A 13,637-nucleotide genomic window follows, 5' to 3' on the forward strand; every position below is an offset into this window, starting at 1 on the left:
AGATGGAGACCATCCTGACTAACATGGTGAAACCCCGTCTCTACCAAAAATACAAAAACATTAGCCAGGCGTGGTGGCAGGCGCCTGTAGTACCAACTACTCTGGAAGCTGAGGCAGGAGAATGGCATGAACCCGGGAGGCGGAGCTTGCAGTGAGCCGAGATCATGCCTCCAGCCTGGGCAAGACAGCGAGACTCCATCTCAAAAAAGAAAAAAAAGACCATAAAACATGCATACTCTGTTGGGCGCAGTGGTTCACGCCTGTAATCCCAATACTTTGGGAGACTGAGGTGGGTAAATCACCTGAGGTCAGGAGTTCGAGACCAGCCTGGCCAACATGATGAAACTCCATCTCTACTAAAAATATAAAAACTTAACCAGGCATGGTGGCATGCACCTGTAATCCCAGCTACTCGGGAGGCTAAGGCAGGAGAATCGCTTAAACCCCAGAGGCAGAGGTTGCAGTGAGCCGAGATCGCACCACTGCACTCCAGCCTGGGCAAAAAGAGTGAAACTCCGTCTCAAAAAAAAAAAAAAATGCATACCCAATTTAGGGGAGAAATCTAATTTCATATTCCAGTAACTGAAAAATTAATGCAGAGGCTGAACCCACCTCAATGTTTTTCCTCCTCCAAGTCAAGCAGAGTCAAGCACTGAACCAAATTTGCCTTTGTGCTTCCATCAGACTAAAACTCCCCTTGTCCTGTCATGAAAACAGTTTCCTACGGGTTACCCCCAATAGCCTAACTTTTGTGGTAACATAAATGCTTTTCCATGTAATAAAAAGTTAGGGTGAGGTGCAGTGGCTCACGCCTGTAATCCCATCACTTTGGGAGGCCTAGGTGGGTAGACTGCTTGAGCCAGGAGTTCAAGACCAGCTTGGGCAACATGGTAAAATATTAGCTGGGCATGATGGTGTGTGCCTATAGTCCAAGCTGCTCAGGAGGCTGAAACGAGAGGACTGCTTGAGTGTAGGAGGCAGAGGCTGCAGCAACCCAAGATCGCGCTACTGCAATCCAGCCTGGGCAGCAGAGAAAGACCCTGTCTCAAGGAAGAAAAAAAAAAGATAAAGGACCATATTATGAGGTATACTGAATACCCATCATAATCAACAATTTCTGAGATTCAATTTTTATTTACACAGCAGGACCTTAATATATACCTCATGAGGCCGGGTGCAGTGGCTCACACCTGTAATCCCAGCACCTTGGGAGGCCGAGGCAGGCGGATCACGAGGTCAGGAGTTCGAGACCAGCCTGGCCAACATGGTGAAACCCCACCTCTACTAAAAATTCAAAAATTAGCTGGGCGTGGAGGAGGGCACCTGTAATCCCAGCTACTCGGAAGGTTGAGGTGGCAGAATTGCTTGAAACCAGAAGGCAGAGGTTGCAGTGAGCTGAGATCACGCCACTGACCTCCAGCCTGGGCAACAAGAGCAAAATTCTGTCTGTCTCAAAACACACACACACACACACACACACACACACACACACACACCCCTTATGAGGCCGGGTGCAGTGGCTCACGCCTGTAACCCGAGCACTTTGGGAGGCTGAGGCAGGCAGATCATGAGGTCAAGAGTTCGAGACCAGTTCGAGACCAGCCTGGCTAACAGGGTGAAACCCTGCCTCTACCAAAAATACAAAAAAAAAAAAAAAAAAATTAGTCAGGCATGGTGGTGTGGGCCTGTAATCCCAGCTACTTGGGAGGCTGAGGCAGGAGAACTGCTTGAACCCAGGAGGCAGAGGTTGCACTGAGCCGAGATTGTGCTGCTACATTCCAGCCTGGGTGACAAAGCAAGACTCTGCCTTGGGAGAAAAAAAAAAAAAAAAAAAAAAAAAAAATATATATATATATATATATATATATTTTATATATATATATACTTTACATAATATACCTTATGAATAAACAAAAGCAATTTATTCAAGGTTATAAAGCTAGAAAACAGCAGAGCTAGGACTTAAATCCAGACCTCCTATTCCAAAGTAGGGCTTTTTCCTCTATAGCAGGGAATGCGTTAATAATGGAACAACTTTGGTAATGGTAATGACTGCCTTGAGCATTGTGGTCAAGTCTCACTCAGGAAAGCCTACCATGATTAATTATTGATTTCTGCTACAAGTAAAGAGAGAAGAAATGGTGGCACACCCATCACATGTTTACCATCGTTGTATTACAATATCTGACTTTTCAAAAAAGGTATAAAAAGTGGATCCGCCGGGCGCGGTGGCTCACGCCTGTAATCCCAGCACTTTGGGAGGCCGAGGCGGGCGGATCACAAGGTCAGGAGATCGAGACCACGGTGAAACCCCGTCTCTACTAAAAATACAAAAAATTAGCCGGGCGCTGTTGTGGGCGCCTGTAGTCCCAGCTACTCGGGAGGCTGAGGCAGGAGAATGGCGTGAACCCGGGAGGCGGAGCTTGCAGTGAGCCGAGATCGCGCCACTGCACTCCAGCCTGGGAGACAGAGCGAAACTCCGTCTCAAAAAAAAAAAAAAAAAAAAAAAAAAAAAAAAAGTGGATCCAAGTTCTTGCTGTGGATTAGTGGAAAATGTTACATTTCTCCAAAATAATTTTTTTTGAGACAGTCTTACTCTTGTCACCCAACCTGGAATGCAGTGGTGCAATCAAGGCTCACTGCAGCCTCAAACTCCCAGGCTCAGTCGATCCTCCCCATCAGCCTCCCTAGTAGAATGGACTACAGGTGCACGCCACCATGGCCAGTTAATTTTCTTTTTGTATTTTTTTGTAGAGACAGGGTTTTACCATGTTGCCCAGGTTGGTGTCCAGCTCCTGGACTCAAGCAGTCCTCCTACCTCTGCTTCCCAAAGTGCTAGTATTACAGACATGAGCCATCATGCCTGGCTCTCAAAGTAATTTTTTAAAAATATAATTCCTTAAGTTAGGTGCGGTGGCTCACACCTGTAATCTCAGCACTTTGGGAGGCCAAGGTGGGCGGATCACCTGAGGTCAGGAGTTCAAGACCAGCCTGACTGACATGGCGAAACCCTGTCTCTACTAAAAATAAAAAACTGGCCGGGCATGGTGGCAGGCACCTGTAACCCCAGCTATTCGGGAAGCCGAGGCAAGAGAATCGCTTGAACCCGGAAGGTGGAGGTTGCGGTGAGCCGAGGCTGCGCTATTGCACTCCAGCAAGGGCAACAAGAGTGAAACTCCGTCTCAAAAAAAAAAAAAATCCTTTTAATTTTCTTTTTTCTTTTCTTTGAGACGGAGTTTCGCTCCTGTCGCCCCCAGGCTGGAGTGCAATGGTGCTATCTGGGCTCACCACAACCTCTGCCTCCTGAGTTCAAGTGATTCTCCTGCCTTGGCCTCCCAAATAGCTGGGACTAAAGGCGCGCACCACCATGCCTGGCTAATTTTTGTATCTTTTGTTTGTTTTTGTTTTTTCGAGACAAAGTTTGGCCCTTGTTGCCCAGGCTGGAGTGCAGTGGCACGATCTCGGCTCACTGCAACCTCTGCCTCTTGGGTTCAAGTGATTCTCTTCCCTCAGCCTCCTGAATAGCTGGGATTACAGGTGCACGCCACCACATCCAGCTAATTTTTTTTTTTTTTTTTTTTTGTATTTTTAGTAAAGACAGGTTTCACCATGTTGGCCAGGCTGGTCTCCAACTCTTGACATCAAGTAATCTGCCCACCTCGGCCTCCCAGAGTGCTGGGATTACAGGCAAGAGCCACTGCGTCCGGCCAATTCTTTCTAATTTTCAAATTTTAATTAGCTAGTCATTAAAAGATATTACTCCAGCCTTCTTTTGATTAGTATGAAAACAAAACAAAAGTCACAGTCACATGTGTAAAAATTCAAACTCAATGGCAAGTAAGACTTTTTCCCATCCTAGAGTCATAGACTCCAGTGTCGCCTCCTAGGGACATTGCCATTAATATGTTCTTTTTTGTTGTTGTTGTTCCAGCAGTGTCTTTCTCTGTCACCCACGCTGGAGTGCAGTGGCACAATCTCAGCTCACTGCAACCTCTGCCTCCCAATTCAAGCAATTCTCCCGCCTCAGCCTCCCAAGTAGCTGGAATCACAGGCGTGTGCCACCACATCTAGCTAATTTTTTATGTTTTTGGTAGAAACAGTGTTTCACCATGTTGGCCAGGCTGGTCTCAAACTCCTAATCTCAAGTGATCCACCCACCTCGGCCTCCCCAAGTGCTGGGATTAAAAGAGTGAGCCACTGTGCCCGGACTTTTTTTTTTTTCCCCAGACAGAGTTTCACTCTCATTGTCCAGGCTGGAGTACAATGACATGATCTTGGGTTACTGCAACCTCTGCCTCCCAGGTTCAAGTGATTCTCCCACCTCAACCTCCCAAGTAGCTGGGACTACAGGCACCCGCCACAACACCTGGCTCATTTTTGTATTTTTAGTAGAGACAGGGTTTCATCATGTTGGTCAGGGTGATCTTGAACTCCTGACCTTAGGTAATCTGCCCGCCCTGGCCTCCCAAAGTGCTGGAATTACAGGCATAAGCCACCATGCCCGGCCAATATGTTCTTATATGGCCTTTCAGGAATGGTCTGTGCACATAAAAAGTATACGTGTACGTGCGTATTTTCCACCATCCTCTTTTTAGAAAACTTAAGTAAGCACATGGTACGTGTGCTTGCCTTTCTGCACCTTGCTTTTCCCACTTAATACATCTTGGAGATTATTCCACATCATCACACACATTATTATATTAGTGCATATTCATGTATGGACATACCATTATTTAACCTACTCCCTTATAGAGATACAAACTGTAACACTCTTTAATAGTAGAAATTGCTGGATTAAAATTTGTAATTACATGATTTCTTCTAATTTTTCCAAAGGGATCTTTATGTCATTATCATGAACCACTACTATGGGCTTCTTGGGGACATAAGAAATGTCTCTTGCCTTTTAGGGGTTCTTAATATCAGTTGAGAGCACGAAGTGAATATACAAGGAGATAAATACGACAAAGCACACGCTAGATAATAAATGATACAAGCAGCCCAGAGTTATAAAGAGATGACTGAGAAGTAAAATAGTCAACAGTGATACAACATGAGAAATCTAGATGCCGGGCGCGGTGGCTCAAGCCTGTAATCCCAGCACTTTGGGAGGCCGAGACGGGCGGATCACGAGGTCAGGAGATCGAGACCATCCTGGCAAACACGGTGAAACCCCGTCTCTATTAAAATACAAAAAAAAAAAAAACTAAGCCGGGCGAGGTGGCAGGCGCCTGTAGTCCCAGCTACTTGGGAGGCTGAGGCCGGAGAATGGCGTGAACCCGGGAGGCGGAGCTTGCAGTGAGCTGAGATCCGGCCACTGCACTCCAGCCTGGGTGACAGAGCGAGACTCCGTCTCAAAAAAAAAAAAAAAAAAGAGAAATCTAGATTTTTCCAAGAAAGGCATTTTAGTTTACTGTGCCAGCCAGTTAAGCGTTTGAAAACTACAGTTTGATACATGCCAACTCTGGGACCATGACAGTCTGTTTAACATTGCTGCACTAAAATGGAGTACACCATATGCTACAGTGTATGAAAGAAGCAATTTATTCTAATTAGAAAAGTATCTAGCTGGGCACGGTGGCTCACTTCCGTAATCCAAACACTTTGGGAGGCTGAGGTGGGTGGATCACCTGAGGTCAGGAGACCAGCTTGGCCAACATGGCAAAACCCTGTCTCTACCAAAACTACAAAAATTAGCCAGGCGTGGTGGCATGTGCCTGCAGTCCCAGCTACTCGGGAGGCTGAGGCAGGAGAATCCCTTGAACCTGGGAGGCAGCGGGTGCAATGAGCTGAGATTGCGCCACTGCACTCCAGCCTAGGCGAGAGAGTAAAATTCTGTCTCCAAAAAAAAAAGAAAGAAAGGTATCTAACTAATTTGGCAAAATCAACTAAAGTTGAAGAGGAACATACCCTAAGACTGAGTAAAACTACACTCGTGGAGAACTATCTATCTCACATATACACAGGAGATACATATGAATATGTTTACAGCAATATTGTTTACAATAGCAACAACTAAATAAACCAGCAAACCTGGAAACAACCTAAATATTCAACAGAACAGGAAAAGACAAGAAATAATATATTCATTTTAATGGAATGCCAGATAATGGTAAAAATGAATGAACTAGAGCTATATATTTCAACAAGGATGAATCACACAATACTGAGTGAAAAGTATACCATTTCAAGTTTGGCAAAAACAATGCTACATACTGCTCAGGAATAGATATACAAGTGGCAACCACATGAAAAAAAAAAAGGCATGGGAATGACAAACAGTTTTTTTTGTTTTTGAGACAGAGTCTCACTCTGTCACCCAGACTGGAGTGCAGTGGCACGATCTTGAGTCACTTCAATCTCCACTGCCTGGTTTCAAATGATTCTCCTGCCTCAGCCTCCTGAATAGCTGGGATTATAGGCACCTGCCACCATGCCTGGCTAATTTTTGTATTTTTAGGAGAGAGAGGGTTTCACCATGTTGGTCAGGCTGGTCTTAAACTCCTGAACTCGTGATTTGTCCGCCTCAGCCTCCCAAAGTGCTGGGATTACAGGCGTAAGCCACCATGCCCAGTCTTTTTTTTTTGAGACAGAGTTTTGCTCTTGTTGCCTGGGCTGGAGTGCAATGGCATCATCTTGGCTCACTGCAACCTCTGCCTCCCAGGTTCAAGCTATTCTCCTGCCTCAGCCTCCCGAGTAGCTGGGATTACAGGTGCCCGCCACCAGGCCCAGCTAATTTTTTTGTATTTTTAGTAGAGATGGGGTTTCACCATGTTAGCCAGGCTGGTCTCAAACTCCTGACCTCAGGCGATCCACTTGCCTCAGCCTCCCAAAGTGCTGGGATTACAGGCGTAAGCCACTGCACCCGACCCTTTACACCTTTTTCTAATTATTTCTAATATTCAATTATTTCATAATTCTCAAAGGGGATGTCAGAAAAACTTGATTTTACCTGAATTCAGAACAATTTCCTGTTAGGACTTTTAATATTCTTTATTTTAAGTTAAAAGGCAGATTTTTAGGGTACTCACCCAATGAACTCCAGTAATAAAGACATATCAAGTTCTGGTGGAATACGAAACACTGATTCTAGGACTTTTTTAGATCTTCCTTTGCTTGAAGGGACTGGCTGTGGAACAGCTATTTAATAGTTAAACAAAAATGTTAATTAAGAATAAAAATGTCATAAATTGAGATCTTTGGAAAAATAACTACACAAGTATTGTAACTATGTTGGGTATTTAAAAGATCATAAAGCACTCAATCTCCCTGTCTTTAATGACATCAGCTAATCTGTCAAAGCCAGTGCAATGAGAGGCAAGCCTGGGGACCACTCCACAATGGAAGGCAAACATGTGGCTGGCTTATTAGGGCTGCAGAGAGAGCTCATCAGAACAGCAACATGTGTAGACAACCCTGCATAAGCACTACTATGTGCCAGGGCTCATACTTAGCACTTCACATGCATCATCTCATTCGTCCTTACTATAGTCCCATGATATAGGTACCAGTGCTACTCTTTTTTTCTTCCTTAACTAATAAAGAAACTGAGACGGCCAGTCACCATGGCTCATGCCTATAATCCCAATCCTTTGAGAGGCTGAGGTTGGTGGATCACCTGAGGTCAGGAGTTCGAGATCAGCCTGGCCAACATCATGAAACCCCATCCCTACTAAAAATACAAAAATCAGCCAGGCATGGTGGCATGTGCCTATAATTCCAGCTATTTGGGAAGCTGAGACAGGAGGATCGCTTGAGACTGGAAGGTGGAGGTTGTAGTGAGCCAAGATCATGCCATTGCATTCCAGCTTAGGCGACAAGAGCAAAACTCCGTCTCAAAAAAAAAAAAAAAGAAACTGAGGCTTAGAGAGAATAAGCAATATGTGTAAGGTCACCCAGGTAACTAAGTCACAGAACCAGGATTTAGGCCAACCAAGGTGGTTCACCCCTGTAATCCCAGCACTTTGGGAGGCCGAGGTGGGTGGATCACCTGAAGTCAGGAGTTTGGAACCAGCCTGGTCAATGTGGTGAAACCTCATCTCTACTAAAAATACAAAAAAAATTAGCCAGGTGTGGTGGCACATGCCTGTAATCCCAGCTACTCGGGAGGCTAAGGCAGGAGAATTGCTTGAACCTGGGAGGCGGAGGTTGCAGTAAGCCAAGATCACGCCACTGCACTCCAGCCTGTGCAGCAGACTGAGATTCCATCTCATTTAAAAAAAAAAAAAAAAAGGCCGGGGGCGGTGGCTCAAGCCTGTAATCCCAGCACTTTGGGAGGCCGAGACGGGCGGATCACGAAGTCAGGAGATCGAGACCATCCTGGTTAATACGGTGAAACCCTGTCTCTACTAAAAAGTACAAAAAACTAGCCGGGAGAGGTGGCGGGCGCCTGTAGTCCCAGCTACTTGGGAGGCTGAGGCAGGAGAATGGCGTGAACCCGGGAGGCGGAGCTTGCAGTGAGCTGAGATCTGGCCACTGCACTCCAGCCTGGGTGACAGAGCAAGACTCCGTCTCAAAAAAAAAAAAAAAAAAAAGCCAGGCACAGGGGCCCACGCCTATAATCCCAGCACTTTGGGAGGCCAAGGTGGGCGGATCACCTGAGGTCAGGAGTTCAAGACCAGCCTGACCAACATGGAGAAACCTCGTCTCTATTAAAAATACAAAATTGGCCAGGCACGGTGGCTCAAGCCTGTAATTCCAGCACTTTGGGAGACCAAGGCGGGCAGATCACGAGGTCAAGAGATTGAGACCATCCTGGCCAACAGGGTGAAACCCCATCTCTACTAAAAATACAAAAATTAGCTGGGCGTGGTGGCAGGCGCCTGTAGTCCCAGCTACTCAGGAGGCTGAGACAGGAGAATCGCTTGAGCCCAGAAGGCGGAGGTTGCAGTGAGCCGAGATCATGCCACTGCACTCCAGCCTGGTGACATCTCAAAAAATAATAATAATAAATAAAAATACAAAATTAGCCAGGTGTGGTGGCGCATGCCTGTAATCCCAGCTACTTGGGAGGCTGAGGCAGGAGAATTGCTTGAACCCGGAAGGCGGAGGTTGCGGTGAGCTGAGATCACGGCATTGCACTCCAGTCTGGCAACAAGAACAAAACTCCATCTCAAAATAAAAAGAACCAGGATTTAAATCCAAATCTATTTGACATCCATTCCGTGACATTACATCATCATAAAAACTAACACTGGAACAGTTACTGTGTGCCAGGCACTGTTTTAAGTGCTTATATTACTCAATATATTTTTTTAAATGAAGTGGTATGATTATCACTATTTTGTAGATGAAGAAACAGACATTTAAGTATGTAACTGGCTTGGCTTAAGTTATACACCTCACAAAGTGGCAGGGCTAGGAACAAACTCAGAGAATCTAGCTCCACAGTCTGCAATCTCTAATTTTTATAAATAAATTGGATTACATACAGAATTACCTTCAAAGTCTCTCTGATCATATAACAAGCTAACCCCAAAAGGAACTTAAAGGGCACATATTTTATTGTTAGTATTCTTTAATCTATAAGTACATTGTAGTATACACCCAAACTTACCAGGTTTAGGTACTTCTAGACCTCTTTCTTTATAGAAATCATGCATTTGCTTTTTTTCTCCTAAAAAATGATAAAACACAGACTAAATTACACTTAAAATGTAACTAGTAGAGTCAGAGATTCTGGGATTCACAACCATGTAATAAAAGAAACTTACTTTCCTCTAGATTGATCACTAATTTGTACACTATGTCTTGTAACTGTCGGTCCAACCTAATAAAAGGAAAGGATGGAGAATACCTCAGAATTCAGAAAAATGCATTTTGGTACAGAGTGAGTTAATTGTGTTTTCTCTTGAAAGTAGGTATCTTCTTTCTCAGAGGTGAGTTACTTTTAAGTAGAATTTACAGTTCCTAAAATATAACTCACTCAAGAAAACCTTAAGTAAATATATATAATCATAAGTATTCACAGATTCTTGAATGGGTAACTAAACTGTTTCATATGCGTTGATTTCTGTGTGTGTGTGTGACATGGTCTCACTTTTGTCACCCAGGCTGGAGTGTAGTGGCTCAATCATGGCTCACTACAGCCTCTACTTCCTAGGCTTAAGTAGATTTTCCCACCTCAGCCTTCCAAATAGCTGGGACTAAAGGCGTGTGACACCACGCCTTGTTAATTTGATTTTATTCCCTTCATAAGAATATGAGTTGAGGGTAAAGACTGTATTTTGAACTTCTATCATCTGCAAAGCACTCCTGTGTGAAGGTAGTAAAAATCAGTAGTATATGTTGAATAAATAACAGTAATCTACTGTTAGTACTTTTCCTCTCTTAAGAAACTGAGTATGAACTGGAAATTTGATTAATAAGCCACAATGAGCTACGACAAATGGGCTTTACTAAAGAGGCCAGTTGTTTCAGGTATTACTTCTAAAAAAACAGGATTTGGAATACCTATATACTGGAAATGAAAAGCCTAAATTAGCCTCATTAACCTGAATGACTGATGGGATTAAAATTCTCAGGAAAGAGGCCTGTGCCTCTTTTAAGTCCTCAGCAGATATTACAGTGCCTGGCACATAGTAAGTGCTCTATACATATTTCTTAAAAGAATATGTAGTTCCCTTTCAATTTTGAGAGAGGTTAAGAATTTTTTTTTTGAGACATTCTCCTCACTCTTGTTGCCCAGGCTGGAGTACAGTGGCACAATCTTGGCTCCTGCAACCTCTGTCTCCCAGGTTCAAGTGATTCTCCTGCTTCAACCTCCCAAGTAGCTGGGATTACAGGCATGTGCCGCCACTCCTGGCTAATAGTGGAGATGGGGTTTCACCATGTTGGCCAGGTTGGTCTTGAACTCCTGACCTCAAGTGATCCACCCACCTCGGCCTCCCAAAGTGCTAGGATTATGGCGTTAGTCGCTGAGCCCATCCTGAGAGGTCAAGAATTTATTCCAACTATATAACTTCAACCTTTCAGAAAAAGTATATTTAAAATACAATTGTAACTTATATATTCTTCTTACCTTATGTTATAAAGAGGTTGTGTCTGATGTACTACTATATTGCATTTTGGACATCTGTTGCTGTAGTAAAAATGTCTTACAATGCAGCTTTTACAAACTGTTGAAAAAGAAAATGTTGAAGTCAGGATGCTTTGAAGACATTTAGAAAAACTGAAAAATTATTCAGAAATGTGACCAGTATGCTTACAGGTATGAAGACATTCTGTAATGGTAGTTGCATCTATTAAGTAGCCTTTGCAAATGGAACACAAGATGTATGGGGTCAGCTCAGAGAGATTAATCAGGCGCTGCAAATACAATGGAAACAGTTTTAAAATACAAGTCCTTGCCTTTTTCAAATTTTTTCTTTTTTTGAGACAGAGTCTCAATCTAGCCCAAGCCCATTGCAACCTCCGCCTCCTGGATTAAAGCGATTCTCCTGCCTCAGCCTCCCGAATAGAGGGGATTAGAAGCGCGCACAACCACACTGGCTAATTTTTGTATTTTTAGTAGAGATGGGGTTTCACCATGTTGGCCAGGCTGGTCTCGAACCCCTGACCTCAGGTGATCCACCTGCCACAGCCTCCCAAAGTGCTAGGATTACAAGCGTGAGCCACCGCACTCAGTCCACCTTCCTCAGTCCACCTTCCTCAAAACCTTAAACCATAATCTCAAAATGTCATTGCAACATGGAAACATTTACCTCCAACCCATTAAAATACCGCTGAAAGTTACAGTAATAACACAATATTAATTATTGTTTCTTTCTTTTTTTTTTTTGAGAGGGAGTCTGGCTCTGTCGCCCAGGCTGGAGTGCAGCGGCAGGATCTCGGCTCACTGCAACCTCTGCCTCCCGGATTCAAGTGATACTCCTACCTCAGCCTCTTGAGTAGCTGGGATTACAGGCGTGTGCCACCACGACTGGCTACTTTTCGTCATTTTTAGTAGAGACGGCGTTTCACCGTTTTGGTCAGGCTGAACTCCTGACCTCGAGATCCACCCGCCTCGGCCTCCCAAAGTGCTGGGATTATCGGCGTGAGCCACAGCGCCCAGCCAAATTACTGTTTCAAAAGGATCTTTACGCCGGGCGCGGTGGCTCATGCCTGTAATCCCAGCACTTTGGGAGGCTGAGACGGGCGGATCATGAGGTCAAGAGATCGAGACCATCCTGGCTATAACGGTGAAACCCCGTTTCTACTGTAGCCGGGCGTGGTGGCGGGCGCCTTGTGGTCCTAGCTACTCGAAAGGCTGAGGCAGGAGAATCGCAAGAACCTGGGAGGCGGAGGTTGCAGTGAGCCGAGATCGTGCCACTGCACTCCAGCCTGGGCGACAGAGCGAGACGCCGTCTCAAAAAAATAAACAAAACAAAACAAAACAAAATTTAAAAAAGGATCTTTGCTGCCCACTAAGCAGTAGCTTCAATAATTATTTACAGGACACGCTACGTGGCTCACGTCTGTAATCCTTTGGAAGGCCAGAGGGAGAATCGCTTGAACCCAGGAGTTCGAGAACAGCCCGGGAACATAGGGAGCCCTCCTCGCTACAAAAAAAAAAAAAAAAAAAAAAAAAAAAAAAGTTTAATTAGCCCGGTGTGGTGACGCGTGCCTGTAATCACAGCTACTCCGGAGGCTGAGGCGGGAGGATCGCCTGAGGCCAGGAGTTGGAGGCTGCAGTGAGCCATGGTCGCGCCACTGCACTCCAGCCTGGGCGACCCTGTCTCAAAATAATTGTGATTATTAACAGAACGAATGAGTCGGACTCGCAGAGCCTAAGTGACCTGCAGGAACCTCACAAAATAAGCGGGTAAAGACCCGGGCCGGGCCGGAGGCCTGTCGGCGCCACACGCCTAGGCAGCCGGGGCCGGGATCGGGGGAGGTCGGCTCCAGTGCTCCGGGCGGCAGTGGCGCACTAGGATCGGGCCCACACTCGGCCGACGACTCCCAGCTACGTCCCTGACGCCGCTTGAGCCCGGAGGGGTCGCGCGGGGGCTCTAAATACCTCCTCCTCGTCCTCCGAGTCCTGCCGGCCTCCCTCCAGCCTCAACGAGAAGTGACTCATGTCCTCCTCCTCCTCCTCTTCCTCCTCTTCCAGCTCCTCTTCTTCTTCCAACTCCTCGTCCTCGTCCTCGAAGCGGCCTCTGAAGCGGCCCAGGCTGCGCTCCGGCTCCAGCTCAGGGGGCCGAGAGCCGGAGCAGCCGGGAGCCCCAGTCTCAGACAGAGGCGCCGGTCCCTCCTCACCCGCTGCGGGTGCGGGGGTGAGGGCGGGCGGGGACGCAGGAGGCGGAGGCGGCAAGGCTGCAGCTACCTCAGCTTTGGCAGCGCCCACGCTGCCCGCGGTCACCACCGCGACCCCCTCCATAGTCAAGAAAGACACCAGGCCAGACGAGCCCAGGCGAGGCGAGGCGGCGGGAGAGCGCGGGAGTTCAGCCGGCCTCGGACGCCCCCACTGCGCAGGCGCGGCAGCCTGAGGGGCCCGCCGGGAAATGTGGTTTAGCGACCTTCACCTCCGCGGGTCGCAAACCCCGCAGCTCCTGGGCAGGCAGCGGGGCAAGCGTGCCACACCTTAAAGGAATCTCACCAAATTTTCCCCTTGGAAGGGGACGCTCTCTTCGCCGCCTTTTAAAACCAACGAAATTGCT

General features: G+C 46.3%; 1 protein-coding gene across 3 annotated transcripts in view; it reads right to left on the reverse strand.

The window, feature by feature from the left end:
- The window catches only part of PCGF6 (polycomb group ring finger 6), a 41,000-nt gene extending 27,566 nt beyond the window's left edge, over positions 1-13,434 (reverse strand). Inside the window, exons 1-7 of one of the 3 annotated variants that reach the window (XM_077945427.1) lie at positions 12,998-13,431; positions 11,208-11,307; positions 11,021-11,117; positions 9,714-9,769; positions 9,557-9,616; positions 7,032-7,140; positions 239-1,040 (exon numbers count right to left, since the gene is read on the reverse strand). In XM_077945427.1, the coding sequence (XP_077801553.1) occupies positions 923-1,040; positions 7,032-7,140; positions 9,557-9,616; positions 9,714-9,769; positions 11,021-11,117; positions 11,208-11,307; positions 12,998-13,357 (900 nt within the window). In that variant the 5' untranslated portion in view covers positions 13,358-13,431 and the 3' untranslated portion in view covers positions 239-922. 3 annotated transcript variants of the gene reach the window in all.
- Positions 13,435-13,637: the final 203 nt, after the last annotated feature.

This window comes from Macaca mulatta, chromosome 9, assembly GCF_049350105.2.
Source record: "Macaca mulatta isolate MMU2019108-1 chromosome 9, T2T-MMU8v2.0, whole genome shotgun sequence".
NCBI classification, from domain to species: domain Eukaryota; kingdom Metazoa; phylum Chordata; class Mammalia; order Primates; family Cercopithecidae; genus Macaca; species Macaca mulatta.